General features: G+C 50.7%; 1 protein-coding gene across 1 annotated transcript in view; it reads right to left on the bottom strand.

Moving 5' to 3' along the window:
* LOC144118868 (carbohydrate sulfotransferase 1-like) overlaps positions 1-13,570 on the bottom strand; it is a 42,872-nt gene extending 29,302 nt beyond the window's left edge. The window contains exon 1 of the mRNA XM_077651654.1: positions 13,435-13,570. Coding sequence (XP_077507780.1) covers positions 13,435-13,476 — 42 coding nt within the window. The 5' untranslated portion in view covers positions 13,477-13,570. The remainder of the gene's footprint in view (positions 1-13,434) is intronic.
* Between the last annotated feature and the right edge of the window lie 222 nt (positions 13,571-13,792).

The raw sequence follows: 13,792 nt of genomic DNA, 5'->3' as shown, positions 1-13,792 counted from the left end.
GGAAGCATACTGGGCCCGTTTCTGTTCATCCTTTATATCAATGAGATAGGCCGCATCGGTGAAACGGCCCATCATATAATCTATGCTGATGACATGAGTTTGTTCTTTTCAGGTAAATCATGTGCAGATTTAGCCAGCCGAGCAAATAGCGCACTGTCTAAAATTAATGCATGAACTGCCTTAATGTTAACAGCAATAAAACACAGGCTGTTTTATTTCACCGCCGCCATACGCATGTGCAGTTGCATTCTATTTTGTTAAATAACTCTGAAGTTGAAGCGGTGAAAAACTTTAAATCACTGGGCTTATACTGTTCACAAAACATGACAAGGGACCATCACGTGAACTATTATAATAATAAACTATCCATGACAACCGGCATTATGCGCCACCACTGCTACTTCTTCCCTACGCCTGTTAACATACTCAAATATAATTCTTTATTTTCTTCTTTATTGAGTTACGCGTTTCTTCCGTGGTCAACAACAACAGCTGGAAATATTAGTAAACTTTCCGTCTTACAAAAAAGAGCTTTACGCCTAGCCTGTAAAGTCCCTTATCGCTCTCACAGGTTTATTTAAGAACCACCATATAATTCAGGTTTCATCAATGTATGACTACAAGCTATGTCGTTTGAATAAACGCTGTTTCCTAAAAAATAATGATGCCATAACAAGGTTAGCACGGCTAGCGGAAATCTTTCCTATTTATAGTGTTCGCCATCCCGCAGTGTGGTACGTCGCCAAATGCGGAACCTATTATGGAAATCAACTGCTGAAATTTCTACTTCCCAAACTTCTAAATCACGTATTATAAGAAACTAACATTGACATATCCTGTATATCACCAAAAGAACTGCATGAAATGTTTGTATAATGATGCCATACACTGATTTTTTTTCCTGGTGCTTTCCTCCTCGTATGGTGTTGCTTAACTCATGTATGTGTTTTGTCCAAGTGTACTTCCTTAGCCGCAGGCTTCTATGCTGCCCGTGTCGTAGGGGGTCAGGGATCCTCAAGCTGTTTCTCACAGCTTTTACCTGCCCGCCACGTAACCTTTTTTTTGTTGCGGAAAATACTTGATTTGATCTGTTTTGATATTGCTAATGAGATCTCCTGTGTGGCAAGTCACATTGGCTGACATGTTTTGATGTTATATTCGGTTTTTAAAGCTTAGTCATACCTGTAAAGGGAAGAAATAGCTAAAGGCTTGGAGCAATACACGGCTGTCCCTTCGCGCGCAATTTCAGCAGCATTACAATGAAATTGAATATATATATATATATATATATATATATATATATATATATATATATATATATATATATATATATATATATATATATATATATATATATATATATATATATATATATATATATATATAGATTGTAAGGCTAAAGAAGAAGATGCGTCTGATTATTTGAAAAGACGAAGACGAGGTGACAGTGCTCTCGAGAGTTTTTGCCAGCGCTACGCTTGTGTGTCTTTTGCCGATCTGATCCCAGACTGCTGCCGTTGCCGTTCCCGTCGCCCCAGTACCTCGTAACAAACCCCCCGTTACATTTGGTGGAGGTGCGGGGTAAAAACATCGGCCCTGGAGCTCCGTAGTCGTGCTCTCCCGGCGCGCACGATGCCTGAGGACGTCCAACACCAGGCCGTACAAGTGGGCCACGCTGTCATCTGTGCCGGCTCTCTTCGTCAACGGGACCCGACCATTTTCAGCGGGACTGACGAGAACGATGTGGAAGATTGGCTCACATCGTACGAGCGGGTGAGCGTATACAACAAATGGGACGATGTGACGAAGCTAAACAACGTCATCTTTTATCTCGCCGGTGTGGCTAACCTCTGGTATCGCAACCATGAGGCAGATATTCAAACCTGGTCCATTTTTAAGACTAAATTTGCAGACGTATTTGGTCGACCGGCTGTCAGGCAACTCCGAGCCGAACAGCGATTGCGTGAACGATCTCAGCAGGCTAGTGAAAGCTTCACTAGCTACATTGAAGATGTCGTCGACTTGTGCAAGCGGGTCAACGCTCGTATGTCGGAAGCCGACAAGATCCAACACATCTTGAAAGGCATCGATGACGACGCTTTTCAGATGCTTCTAGCGCGCGACTTGCGTACCGTTGCTGAAGTCGTCACGCTGTGTCAAAGCTTTGAGCAGTTGCGCAAGCAGCGGATTCTGACACGCCAGCGGCCACAGCAGGTTGAGTCGCTCGCTGGGCTCACGCCTGCTCCTGACCCCTCGCTGCTACAGCAGATTAAAGACTTCGTGCGGGAAGAAGTGGCACGTCAACTTTCCTTTCTGCCGAGCGCTCACGACCGACCATCATATCTGACTCCAGCGCTCCGACATACAATTCAAGAGCAAGTTGCTGAGGCTCTTCCACCGGCTCATCCGTCACCACCTGTCACGGTTCTGCTGACATACGCTGACGTTGTCGCCAGACCACAACCTGTGGCGGCTCCGCTCACATATGCCGAAGCCGTCGCGAGACCGCCTCCTGTCGCGGCTCCAGTGACATATGCCGATGTCGTAGCAAGACCGCAGCCGCCAATCTATAGTGCGCCTCCGGCGCATTTGCGAGGGCCAGTGGCTTACCGACGACCTACTCCAAGGGTCAGCGATTCCTGGCGCACAACGGACAATCGGCCGATTTGCTTCTTTTGTGGTCTCCCAGGTCATGTACCTCGGCATTGCCGCCGTCGTCTCCCGGACGCGGAAATTCCTCCCCAAGCTCCTGGGTACTGGCCCCCACCGAGTCAGTACTCTGTGCCAGCTGCGCCGCCGCAAAGTCGTACTTCCTCGCCGGACCGTTCTACCCTCTCCAGCCGCCGGCCCTCTTCTCCACGACGCCGGTCTATTTCGCCTATGCGACGTCGCCCCACCGCTAACCAGGAGGAAAACTAGGCGCCGCAGTTCCTGAGGCGAGAACTGCGTCCACAACGAACTTCGAAAGGCCTCATCCGTCAGCCGCTAACCTCATTGAAATTTCCGTCGACGGCGTTTCTGTCATGGCGCTTGTCGACACTGGTGCTGCCGTTTCCGTCATGGACGCAAAGCTGTGTAGTTCTTTAAGAAAAGTAAGGACGCCAATTGCTGGACTCTCGCTGCGCACCGCCAGCGCTCAGAACATCCAGCCGTCAGCAGCGTGTACCGCTCGCGTTGTAATCCAGGGGACCATTTATGCCGTCGAATTCGTCGTACTGCCCTGCTGTTCTCATGCTGTTATCCTGGGCTGGGATTTCCTATCGCGCCATGCTGCTATCATCGATTGTGCTCGAGCTGAAGTCGAGTTCTCTCACCTGCCCGAAGCTGTCTTGGACACTGCCCCTCCTGGTGCCTGTGTTAAGGCCCTAGTTGCCGAAGACATTGACCTGCCTCCCTGCTCTTCAGTCCTCGTACCCCTCTCTTGCGGCCCTCTTCGCGACGACACTGTCCTCTTCACTCCGTCCCCTATCTTTCTGCACCGCAAGTGTCTGCCTCTGCCATACGCTGTACTGACTATATCCGCTGGCCTCTCCGTACTGTTCGTGTCTAACCCATTCTCGTTCCCCAACGCCTTGCGCCTAGGTGAATGTCTCGGCACGGTACAACCATTCGCGTCTCTGCTCATCCGCGAAGAGACGGACGACGCGCCGCACCTCTCCATAGCCGCACTCAGCCCACCTACTGCTGCGCCCGATCCCTCCTCAACCGAAGCATTCCTTCGTTCCATCGACGACAACCTTCCAGCGCCGCAAAGGGCACAGCTTCTCACTTTACTTAATCAGTTTCGCTCATCATTTGACTCACATCAAAGTTCCTTGGGCCAAACTTCCACTGTCACCCATGCCATCGACACAGGTGACCACGCACCGCTGCGACAACGTCCCTATCGTGTGTCTGTCGCCGAGCGCCAAGTTATTGAAGACCAAGTCGACAAGATGCTCCAGAGCGGCGTCATTCAGCCCTCAAGCAGCCCATGGGCGTCGCCTGTGGTGCTCGTCAAAAAGAAGGATGGCTCCATACGCTTCTGTGTAGATTACCGCCGCCTTAATAAGATTACGCGCAAAGATGTCTATCCCCTCCCGCGCATAGACGACGCTCTGGACTCTTTGCAAGGGGCCGAACTCTTTTCATCTCTTGATTTGCGTTCCGGGTACTGGCAAGTTCCTATGAAAGAAGCCGATCGCCCCAAAACCGCCTTTGTGACACCGGATGGCTTGTATGAATTTACGGTGATGCCCTTCGGGCTTTGTAACGCCCCCGCGACTTTTGAGAGGATGATGGACACCATTTTGCGCGGACTTAAGTGGAAGACATGCCTTTGCTACCTCGACGACATTGTGGTCTTTTCCCCGGACTTTGACACCCACCTCTCCCGTTTGAAGCACGTCTTGACCTGCCTCTCTGACGCCGGCCTGCAGCTGAACTTAAAAAAATGCCGTTTTGCCGCTCGTCAATTAACCATCTTAGGTCATGTTGTCTCTAAGCAGGGCGTCAGTCCCGACCCAGCGAAACTTCGTGCTGTGGTTGACTTTCCCAAACCTACCTCCATCAAGGACCTGCGCAGCTTCCTGGGTTTGTGCTCATATTTCCGCCGGTTTATTCGCAACTTTGCGTCCATTGCTGCGCCTTTGACTCAACTGCTGTCTGGAAGTGCGGATTTATCACTGTGGTCTCCAGCGTGCGACGACGCATACACCACCTTGCGCCGTCTCCTCACGGCGCCGCCCATTCTGCGCCATTTCGACTCGGCCGCTCCTACCGAAGTTCACACGGACGCCAGCGGTGTTGGCCTCGGCGCTGTCCTCGCCCAACGAAAACCTGGCTTTGACGAATACGTCGTTGCTTATGCTAGCCGCACACTCACACCAGCAGAACGCAACTACTCCGTAACTGAAAAAGAGTGTTTGGCGATTGTATGGGCCCTCGCGAAGTTTCGACCGTACATTTATGGGCGCCCTTTTGACGTTGTGACCGACCACCATGCGCTCTGTTGGCTTTGCAACCTGAAAGACCCCTCCGGCCGCCTCGCTAGGTGGGCCCTTCGCTTGCAAGAATATGATATCCGCGTCGTGTATCGCACCGGCCGCAAGCATCAAGACGCCGATGCACTGTCACGCTGCCCCCTTCCAGCCGAGATCGCCAGCCTTTCCACCTCCGACGCTTCTCTGCCCTTGCTTTGCCTCAGCGACATGCCTTCAGCGCAACGCATGGATCCCTGGATCGCTTCCCTTCTCGACTTTCTCGCCAACCCGACGGCTGCTTCACCGTCACGTGCGCTCCGCCGCCAAGCTGCCCATTTTGCGATCCGTGACACCCTACTTTATCGCCGTAACTACAACTCCGAAGGTCGCAAGTGGCTGCTCGTTATTCCACGTCACTTACGCTCGGAGATATGCGCATACTTCCATGCTGCCCCCCACAGCGGTCACGCGGGCGTTTTCAAGACCTACACCCGCATACGGCTGCGCTACTACTGGCGCGGAATGTACACCTTTATCATGAAGTACGTGCGCGCATGCATTCCCTGCCAACGTCGCAAGACACCTCCCCATCGTTCTGCTGCTGAGCTGCAGCCGTTACCATGCCCTCCACGCCCGTTCGACCGCGTTGGCATTGATTTATACGGTCCGCTTCCATACACTGCAGACGGCAACCGTTGGGCTATAGTAGCGGTGGATCACCTTACACGATATGCCGAAACTGCTGCCCTTCCGGCTGCCACAGCGACGGACGTCGCCTCCTTCATTTTGCACCGATTCATCCTTCGCCACGGTGCACCTCGTGAACTGCTCAGTGACCGAGGCCGCGTGTTCTTATCTGAGGTGGTGAAGGCGCTTCTCAAAGAGTGCAACACGATTCACCGAACTACCACCGCCTATCATCCGCAGACCAATGGCCTCACTGAGCGATTTAACCGCACACTCGGAGACATGCTCTCCAAGTACGTCGCTTCTGACCACACGAATTGGGATCTCGTCCTTCCGTACGTTACTTATGCGTACAATACCGCTACGCAGTCTACCACCGGATTCTCTCCTTTCTTCCTACTTTACGGCCGCCAACCCTCTGCTACTATCGACACTATCCTCCCTTACCGCCCTGATGAATCCGAATATCGGCCTGTTTCCGACGCCGCGCAACACGCCGAAGCCTGCCGCCAAATTGCCCGGTCACTCACCACTGACACCCAGCATCGCCAGCGCTCCCGCCTCGACCAAGACCAAACCCCACCGAACTACACTTCTGGTGCACTTGTGTGGCTCTGGATCCCTTCAGGAACTCCCGGTCTCTCCTCAAAATTTCTTGCGAAGTACCATGGTCCCTACCGTGTGCTGGAGCGCACCTCTCCGGTTAATTATATCGTGGAACCCCTCACGCCGTCTCCTGATCTCCGCCGCCGAGGACGGGAGACCGTTCATGTCCAGCGCCTCAAGCCCTACTACGACCCCGCCGTCTTGCCATCATCCTAAGTCGCCAGGATGGCTCCTCTTGTCCCCGGGGTGATTGTAAGGCTAAAGAAGAAGATGCGTCTGATTATTTGAAAAGACGAAGACGAGGTGACAGTGCTCTCGAGAGTTTTTGCCAGCGCTACGCTTGTGTGTCTTTTGCCGATCTGATCCCAGACTGCTGCCGTTGCCGTTCCCGTCGCCCCAGTACCTCGTAACAAACCCCCCGTTACAATATATATATATATATATATATATATATATATATATATATATATATATATATATATATATATATATATATATATATATATATATATATATATATATATATATATATATATATATATATATATATATATTTGTAGGTAGGGGTATGGAAACGAGAGGCTGGCTATGAGAACAGTGATTGAAACCAAGGAGATCATAGGGGCTCTTGCGCAGCTCTATCACTCACCATTTGATTCCGTTCAATGCGGCATTTGCGATAATACTCGACGTACCATGTCCGCCGCAATGGACGAGAGTGGCGATGGTGAACACTCTGCGGTTAGATTACTCGTGACGTAAATAATCCCGCCATAGCTCATTTCGTAGAGCACCAGATGCGAACTTTGGAGGTCGTGGGTTCAGGTCCCATAAGCCGTATATGGTTGTTTTTCGTCTACTTTCTGATCAATGATATTTGAAGTATGAAATGATTTCGTTGTCAATTTTTATTGAATGAAAGCCCAAATTGAAAAAAAAAACATTCCTTCATGCTCTCCTTCGTTTAAGTGACTGTTGGCTCTCTTCATATCCATGCTGAACAGGCTGAGTGTTTTAAACTAGGAGCAAGAAACTGCAACAAAACACAAACAGGATTATTAGGCCCTAACTACTGAGCCACCGCGGCTCTTATGTATGAAAAACGCTAAGGCGCCCGTGTGCTGCGCGATGTCAGTGCACGTTAAAGATCCCCAGGTGGTCGAAATTGTTCCGGAGCCCTCCACTACGGCACCTATTTCTTCCCTTCTTCTTTCACTCTCTCCCTTGTCCCTTCCCTTAAGGCGCGGTTCAGGTGTCCAACGATATATGAGACAGATACTGCGGCATTTCCTTTCCCCAAAAACCAACTATTATTATTCTTAGGCAAGCTCACGAGCACGTCTAGTCATCGTGTTTTCTTTGTCGTATTTTGTGTCCACGTATATTTTCTAACCTTTCTTGTTTTGCACCACAAAATACCTGGAGAGGACGTAGGATTATTAAATAAAATTCACTTCCAGGATATTTTTAGTTGCGCTGAAGTCCTTATCCACTTCAGAGATGGCGCTGGTACTTCCTCATATGTCGTGATGTTTTGAACGGATGACCTTCAGTGCAAGCCATGATGCGCCGATACATTTAACCTTACATTTCCCGCCGCCGAGGAATTCATGCAAGAAGCCTTCACCAATGAGAAGACCCTCGATGTCCAGACTCGGCAGTACAAATGCCTTGCTGATGTCTCTGCAATTCGTCCGGGCACGATGACCACCACCAGCGACAGCTTGCGGGAAGTTATCCGTGAAATGTTCCGCGAGGAGCTACGACAACTGCTACCATCCTCCCGGAAGCCGCAAGGAACGATTCTCATGGATGTGGTACGGGAAGAAGTGCAGCAGGCACTTGGTACCCCGACAGCGACAGAACCCCAGGCCATGACTTAGGCCGCCGCAATACGCACTCTTCAGCCCCCACCACACCTCCTACGTCCTCTCCGACATCCACAACTTGCTCCAGAACGCCGCCTCCCCGCCCCAGCCAACCCGGCCTAAAAGGGACGCTGAAGCCCCAGGAAATGCGACGCCTGGAGGACTTCCGACAACCAGCCGTTATGGTTCCATGACTGTGAGGGCCGCCATATTTTTCATAACTGCCCGTACAGAAGTATCGGTCTTTGTATATTTTTCGTTGACGCACCACGACCATGCTTCGGCCAACGTCCACGAGGAATCGACGAGTACCTTCGTAGAGAGAACTGCACGCCGAACCACCTTTCGCGCTCGCCATTGACGTCAGCTTAGCTATTTGTGTCGCCACAGCGCAGCTACGCAGCGGTTCTCCACGGAAGATCCTCCAGCCCCTCTGGGCAAACTAAAGAAAGCAAACTTTGGAGGTGAAGTTGTTCACCTGCGAAACAACGAACATTCCCCCCCGACCACGCCGCAAGAAGACGCCGCACACAAACATGATCTCGACCACGAAGCGACCGGACTTCAGAATGACGCCGCCACCTAGAAAAGCAACATCGGCGCGCCCTACCCACGATTAATATCCCCGATGAAGCCATGACCCGATGCTGAGGACGGCGTGCAACGCAGGAACCAGGGCATTCGACTTAGAAATGGTTATCGACGGCCGGAAAGCCAGCGCTGTAGTGTACACAGGAGCCGAATACTCGGCGATGAATAGAACATTCGCTTCGCAGCTGAGAAAGTTCACGACCACTTGGGACAGCCCACAAATTCGCACTCCAGGGGGGCTACATCATTAGGCCCTCAGGACGATGCACAGCGTGAGTGACAGTAAAAGGACATACCTAACCTGCGACCTTCGTTGTGCTACGGCAGTGTTACCGCGAAGTGATCTTGGGCTTGGATGCGATCAAAGCTGCTCACGTTTTCGATGCACGAGGTCATCCCTTATATGAGAACTCTCGAACATCACGTTGCCCTGAGTGTCCTGGAGGAACAAGTGAGCGTCCCACCCCGCTCAAGAGTCCTCATCACCGTAGGTGGTACGAAAGCTAATAACACTGAAGCCATGATCGAGAGGAACATGGAATTGCTTCTAGACCCAGGAATCAGCATCGCAAGAGGTATCGTACACTGCCGCAATGGCCAAGCCAAAGTACTGCTGACGAACTTAAGCGAAGAATACCTGCACGTTAAGAGAGGAACGAGGACTGCTGTCTTCGACAAAATATCCGACGTACGAGACTCCTTTGCCCTCTCCGACCCATCCGCAGAAGATTCGCTTGATCAAGAGAACTCGCCCACTTTCGACATTAACCCAGCCCTGCCCCGGAACAGACAAGACCAGATCCGCATTCTGCTTCGAAGCTACAGAGAGTATTCTTCGTTATCGCCGAAGGTCCGATAAATGCCGATTGCAGAGCATCGCATTATAACCGACCAGCACGCTCGACCTCTACGACAAAGCCCCTACCGTGAGACGCCGTGAGAACGACAAGCCATCCGCGACCAAGTGGAAAAAATGCTTCGCGACGACGTCATTCAGCCTTCAAAGAGCCCCTGGATGGCACCGGTTGTTCTAGTGTGAAAGAAAGACAGCGCCCTTTGATTCTGCGTTGATTACCACCAATTGAACAGCATATCAAAGAAGGACGTCTACCCCCTCGCCCGCATCGGCGGCTCAGTGGACTAGCTCTGCAATGCCAAGTATTTATCATCGATGGACCTCCACAGCAGCTACTAGCAAATTGAGGTCGATGAAAGAGATCTTGAGAAGACTGTACTCATCACTCCGATTGGCCTTTTTGAGTTCAAGGTGATGCCATATGGTCTCTGCTCCGCACCAGCGTTGTTTCAGCGAGTAACGGATACAGCGTTGGCAGGCCTGAGGTGGCAAATTTTCCTGGCATATTTAGATGACGTCGTTGTGTTCGCCTCGAACATTGAAGAGTACCTATAAAGGCGCACAACAGTACTAGACGCAAGCAAGTCGTCCGGCCTAACCTTGAAAGCAGAAGGTGAAACTTTGCCTATGAAAAGCTACTGCTCCTAGGCCACCTCTTTAGCGAAAAGGGAATGCCCCAGATGCGCAGAAAACATCTGCTGTCGCACTGTTTCTTCCTCTGGCCAATAAAAAAGCTGTGCGCAGATTCCTCGGACTGTGCGCATATTACCGACAATTTTACGAGAACTTTTCGTGTCTCGCCGAGCCTCTGACCCACCTGACAAAGGCAGACGTGCCATTTAAATGATAAGCGCCGCAACTGGAAGCCTTCAAGAGAGTTCAGCGTCGTTTACCTTCCCCACCGATCCTCGCGCACTTTGGTGAAAACGCCGAGACTGAAACTTACACAGACGTAACCAGCGCAGGCCTAGACGCCGTCCTCGTTCAGAAAACTGGCGGACTGGATAAAGTAGTCACATAAGCTCCAGTTCCCTGTTTACGGCCGAGGCTAAATATTCGAAAACTGGGAAGGAGTGCCTTGTCATCATCGGGGCCAGATCGAAATTCCGCCCCTATTTGTACGGACGACCGATCAAGGTGGACAGCGATCACCACGCACTGTGCTGGCTTGCCAGATTGAAGGACCCCTCGAGCCGCCTCGCTCGGTGGGGCTAGTGCCTCCAGGAATTTGACGTCCTCGTCGTTTACAAGGCTTGACGGAAGGACTCTGACGCCGACTGCTTGTCACGAGCGACTGTAGATGCACCACCACTAGACAACGACGAGGGCGCTCTCCTTGGACCCATCAGCTCCAGCTCTTTTGCATAGCAAAGCTCGGACACTGATGTAAAACGCCTCATCGAGTACTTGGAAGGCAAGGTCTTTTCAAGCCCCCCCCCCCTCCCCCGTTCGTTCAAGCGAGGATTGTCTTCCTTCTGTGTACAGAACGATGTCCTCGTGAAGAAAATCACAGCGAACAAATCGGCCTACCTCCTTGTTGTACCTGCAATTTACGCGAAGTTCTGCAGGCTTCACACGACGAAGCGACAGCTGGATATCTCAGCTTTCCTCGCACCCTCCACCGCATTTAAGACAAGTATTACTGGCCCCGGCTTTCTCCACATGTCGCACATTATGTGAAAAGCTGCAGAGGTTGTCAACGACGGAAGACCCCTCTCACCCGACGAGCAGGATTTCGTCCCCCCCTCCCCCCTGCACCCTCCTCAAGGGCCTTTCAGCAGATCAGTAATGACTTGCTTTGCCCTTTCCGGAAGTCAACATCTGGAAATAAGTGGATCGTCGTTGCGACCGACTACATGACTCGCTATGCCGAGGCAAATGCCCTACCGAACGGAAGAGCAGCAGAAGTCGCCAAATTTTTCGTGGGGTGCATGCTTCTGCTACATGGCACCCGCGATGTGCTCATCACAGACAGAGGAACAGCATTCCCGCCGGAACTGACGCACGCCTTCCTGCGTTACAGCCAAACCAGCCACCGGAGGACAACTGCATACCATCCGCCGACCAACGAACTTACCGAGCGCCTGAACAAAACCATCGCCGATATGCTAGCCATGTGTGTCGATGCCGAACAAAAGATCTGGGCCGTCATCCTGCCTTACGTCGTCTTTGCCTACAACACCCCAGTACAGGAGACCCCATATGACGCCTTTTAGGCTCGTTCATGGCAGGGAGGCAACGGCCACGCTATACGCCATACTACCCAACCGTCGCCGCCAACATTCAAAGCGCTGAAAAAGCCCTAACGCTTGCCCGATTACGGATCAAAGACCAGCAGCGGCAGACGCCAGACGCTACAAAAGTACGAAGACACAATGCGAAATACAAGCCAGAAGTCCCAATCTTGGTTTGGACGCCGATTCGCAGCCGTGGATTGAGTGAAAAGCTTTTGCGCCGCTATTTCGCATCGTGCAAGGTTCTTCGTCGGCTAGGTGACCAATACAATCAAGTCATCCCTGACAAAATGACTGCTTCCGAGCGGCGCCGCGTACGACCAGGTGTTGTCCATGTCGTCTGACTAAAGCCTTTTATGCGCGTTAAAGGGCACTGTTTCCACAATCGGTGTTTATTTTGCACAATACGTTTTGCTTCTAGTCGCCTTTTGTTTTAAAGCATTGGGTCTATGCTTCTTTGAAAGGGGAGTAATGCCGCGAATCTTTGTACTGTTTGTTCATTCTTCAAAGCTGCCGGCCCGCTGCTTTATAGTACTCAGGCAAGACGCGGCCTGATTTATCTCGGTTGACCGCATCTAGGCGTAGCCTATTCTACGCTGTTCCAGAATGCTGTAACTTTCCACGATTTATCTCGAAAGTTCGCTATCATTGCTAAATTGAGCATGACTGAGAGCGGCGGGCATTCTGTTCGGCGACAGCCTAGCACGCTTGTTGCTACGGCCCTGAGTAACTCAGTCTATTGTGGGAGCAAGTCAGCCAAAATAGAGTTTTTTTTTAGACGCCATTTTCGCTTTCTTTCTGCTCTCCTGACTGCAATCACTTCCTGACAATATAGGAGTCAAGGCGATGTTTCTTTTCGTAAAAATACTTTAAATTGGCTACTGTGCTAATAAATTTGCTTATGCACGTTTTAATCTTCAACAATATTACGAAAAGAAAACGTGGATCATGGTATATGATTGACTGAGTGAGACAAAGTACTCCGTGAGCAGTAAAATAGTGACACACATCGTTGAAAATGGAAAACTGGGTAGTAGTGATTTCTTCGTAAATTTATTTTTTCCCTTCCTGAACACATAAGCTGAAACTGTCGTAAGTTTGCTGGGTTGCTATGGATGCAGGAATAATAAGCGGGACACGCCGCATATCACCTTCCATCTGTCACCATCTGAGGAATATGCTGGAAACATTTTTCACACTCGGGCAGAGACTGGCTATTCACCTATCTTCATGTTTGCAGTCGAGCCATAATGCTTATTCTGGATAACGTACGGGGCCATAAGCTTGCGTGAAATGCCAGAAAAATCTAACCATTTCTACAGATTTTTCTAACTGAGGGATCGTCATGCTCATGCATATTTTTCTCACGAGCGGTATAGTTTCAAACTGCCATTGCTTTCTAAGAGGTGTATAGGGACGAACCTGAATTTCCAATAATGCTGAATCGGGACTTCTGTCGAAGCTAGATGTTGCATTTCTGATTGAAGGAAAGCACAACGCGAAAGAATGTGGACTAGAAGAAAGACCCGTCCTATCATGCAGTACCTCTTGTCCTCGTTCTACCGCGATGTGTTTTCCTTCAATCAGAAGATAATGCTCTCGGGGCATTTTTGCCAAACAATTGCACTGACCTGGATTCCTTTTTCGTGATTGCCGCTCACGTCTTCGGGCATGTGCAAGGTCTGTAACAGTTAAGTGAGCTCAGAACGCGCTGCTCGGTTGAACAGCGGACGCGAAACAGCTGCACCCGGCACAAGTGTAGCCATACTGAGCGACACTAATACGAAACCGCGTCACAGAAAAAAAAAAGACACACAAATACTAGCCGGCGCCGTAAGTTGACCTAAAAAACAAATTTTTTGAAAACACAGCTGCATTTGCAATCGCCGGGCCCATCCAGAGCGCCGTGACCGCCCGCCTTGACGCAGTGAATTTCGAGGGGTTGTTTTTCCCTTTCCAACGCGCATACGCGTGAATTATCTGGAATTA

Source organism: Amblyomma americanum, chromosome 2 (genome assembly GCF_052857255.1).
Source record: "Amblyomma americanum isolate KBUSLIRL-KWMA chromosome 2, ASM5285725v1, whole genome shotgun sequence".
NCBI classification, from domain to species: domain Eukaryota; kingdom Metazoa; phylum Arthropoda; class Arachnida; order Ixodida; family Ixodidae; genus Amblyomma; species Amblyomma americanum.
The sequence above is the reverse complement of the archived record's forward strand: the minus strand, read 5'-3'. Positions and strand labels throughout refer to the sequence as shown.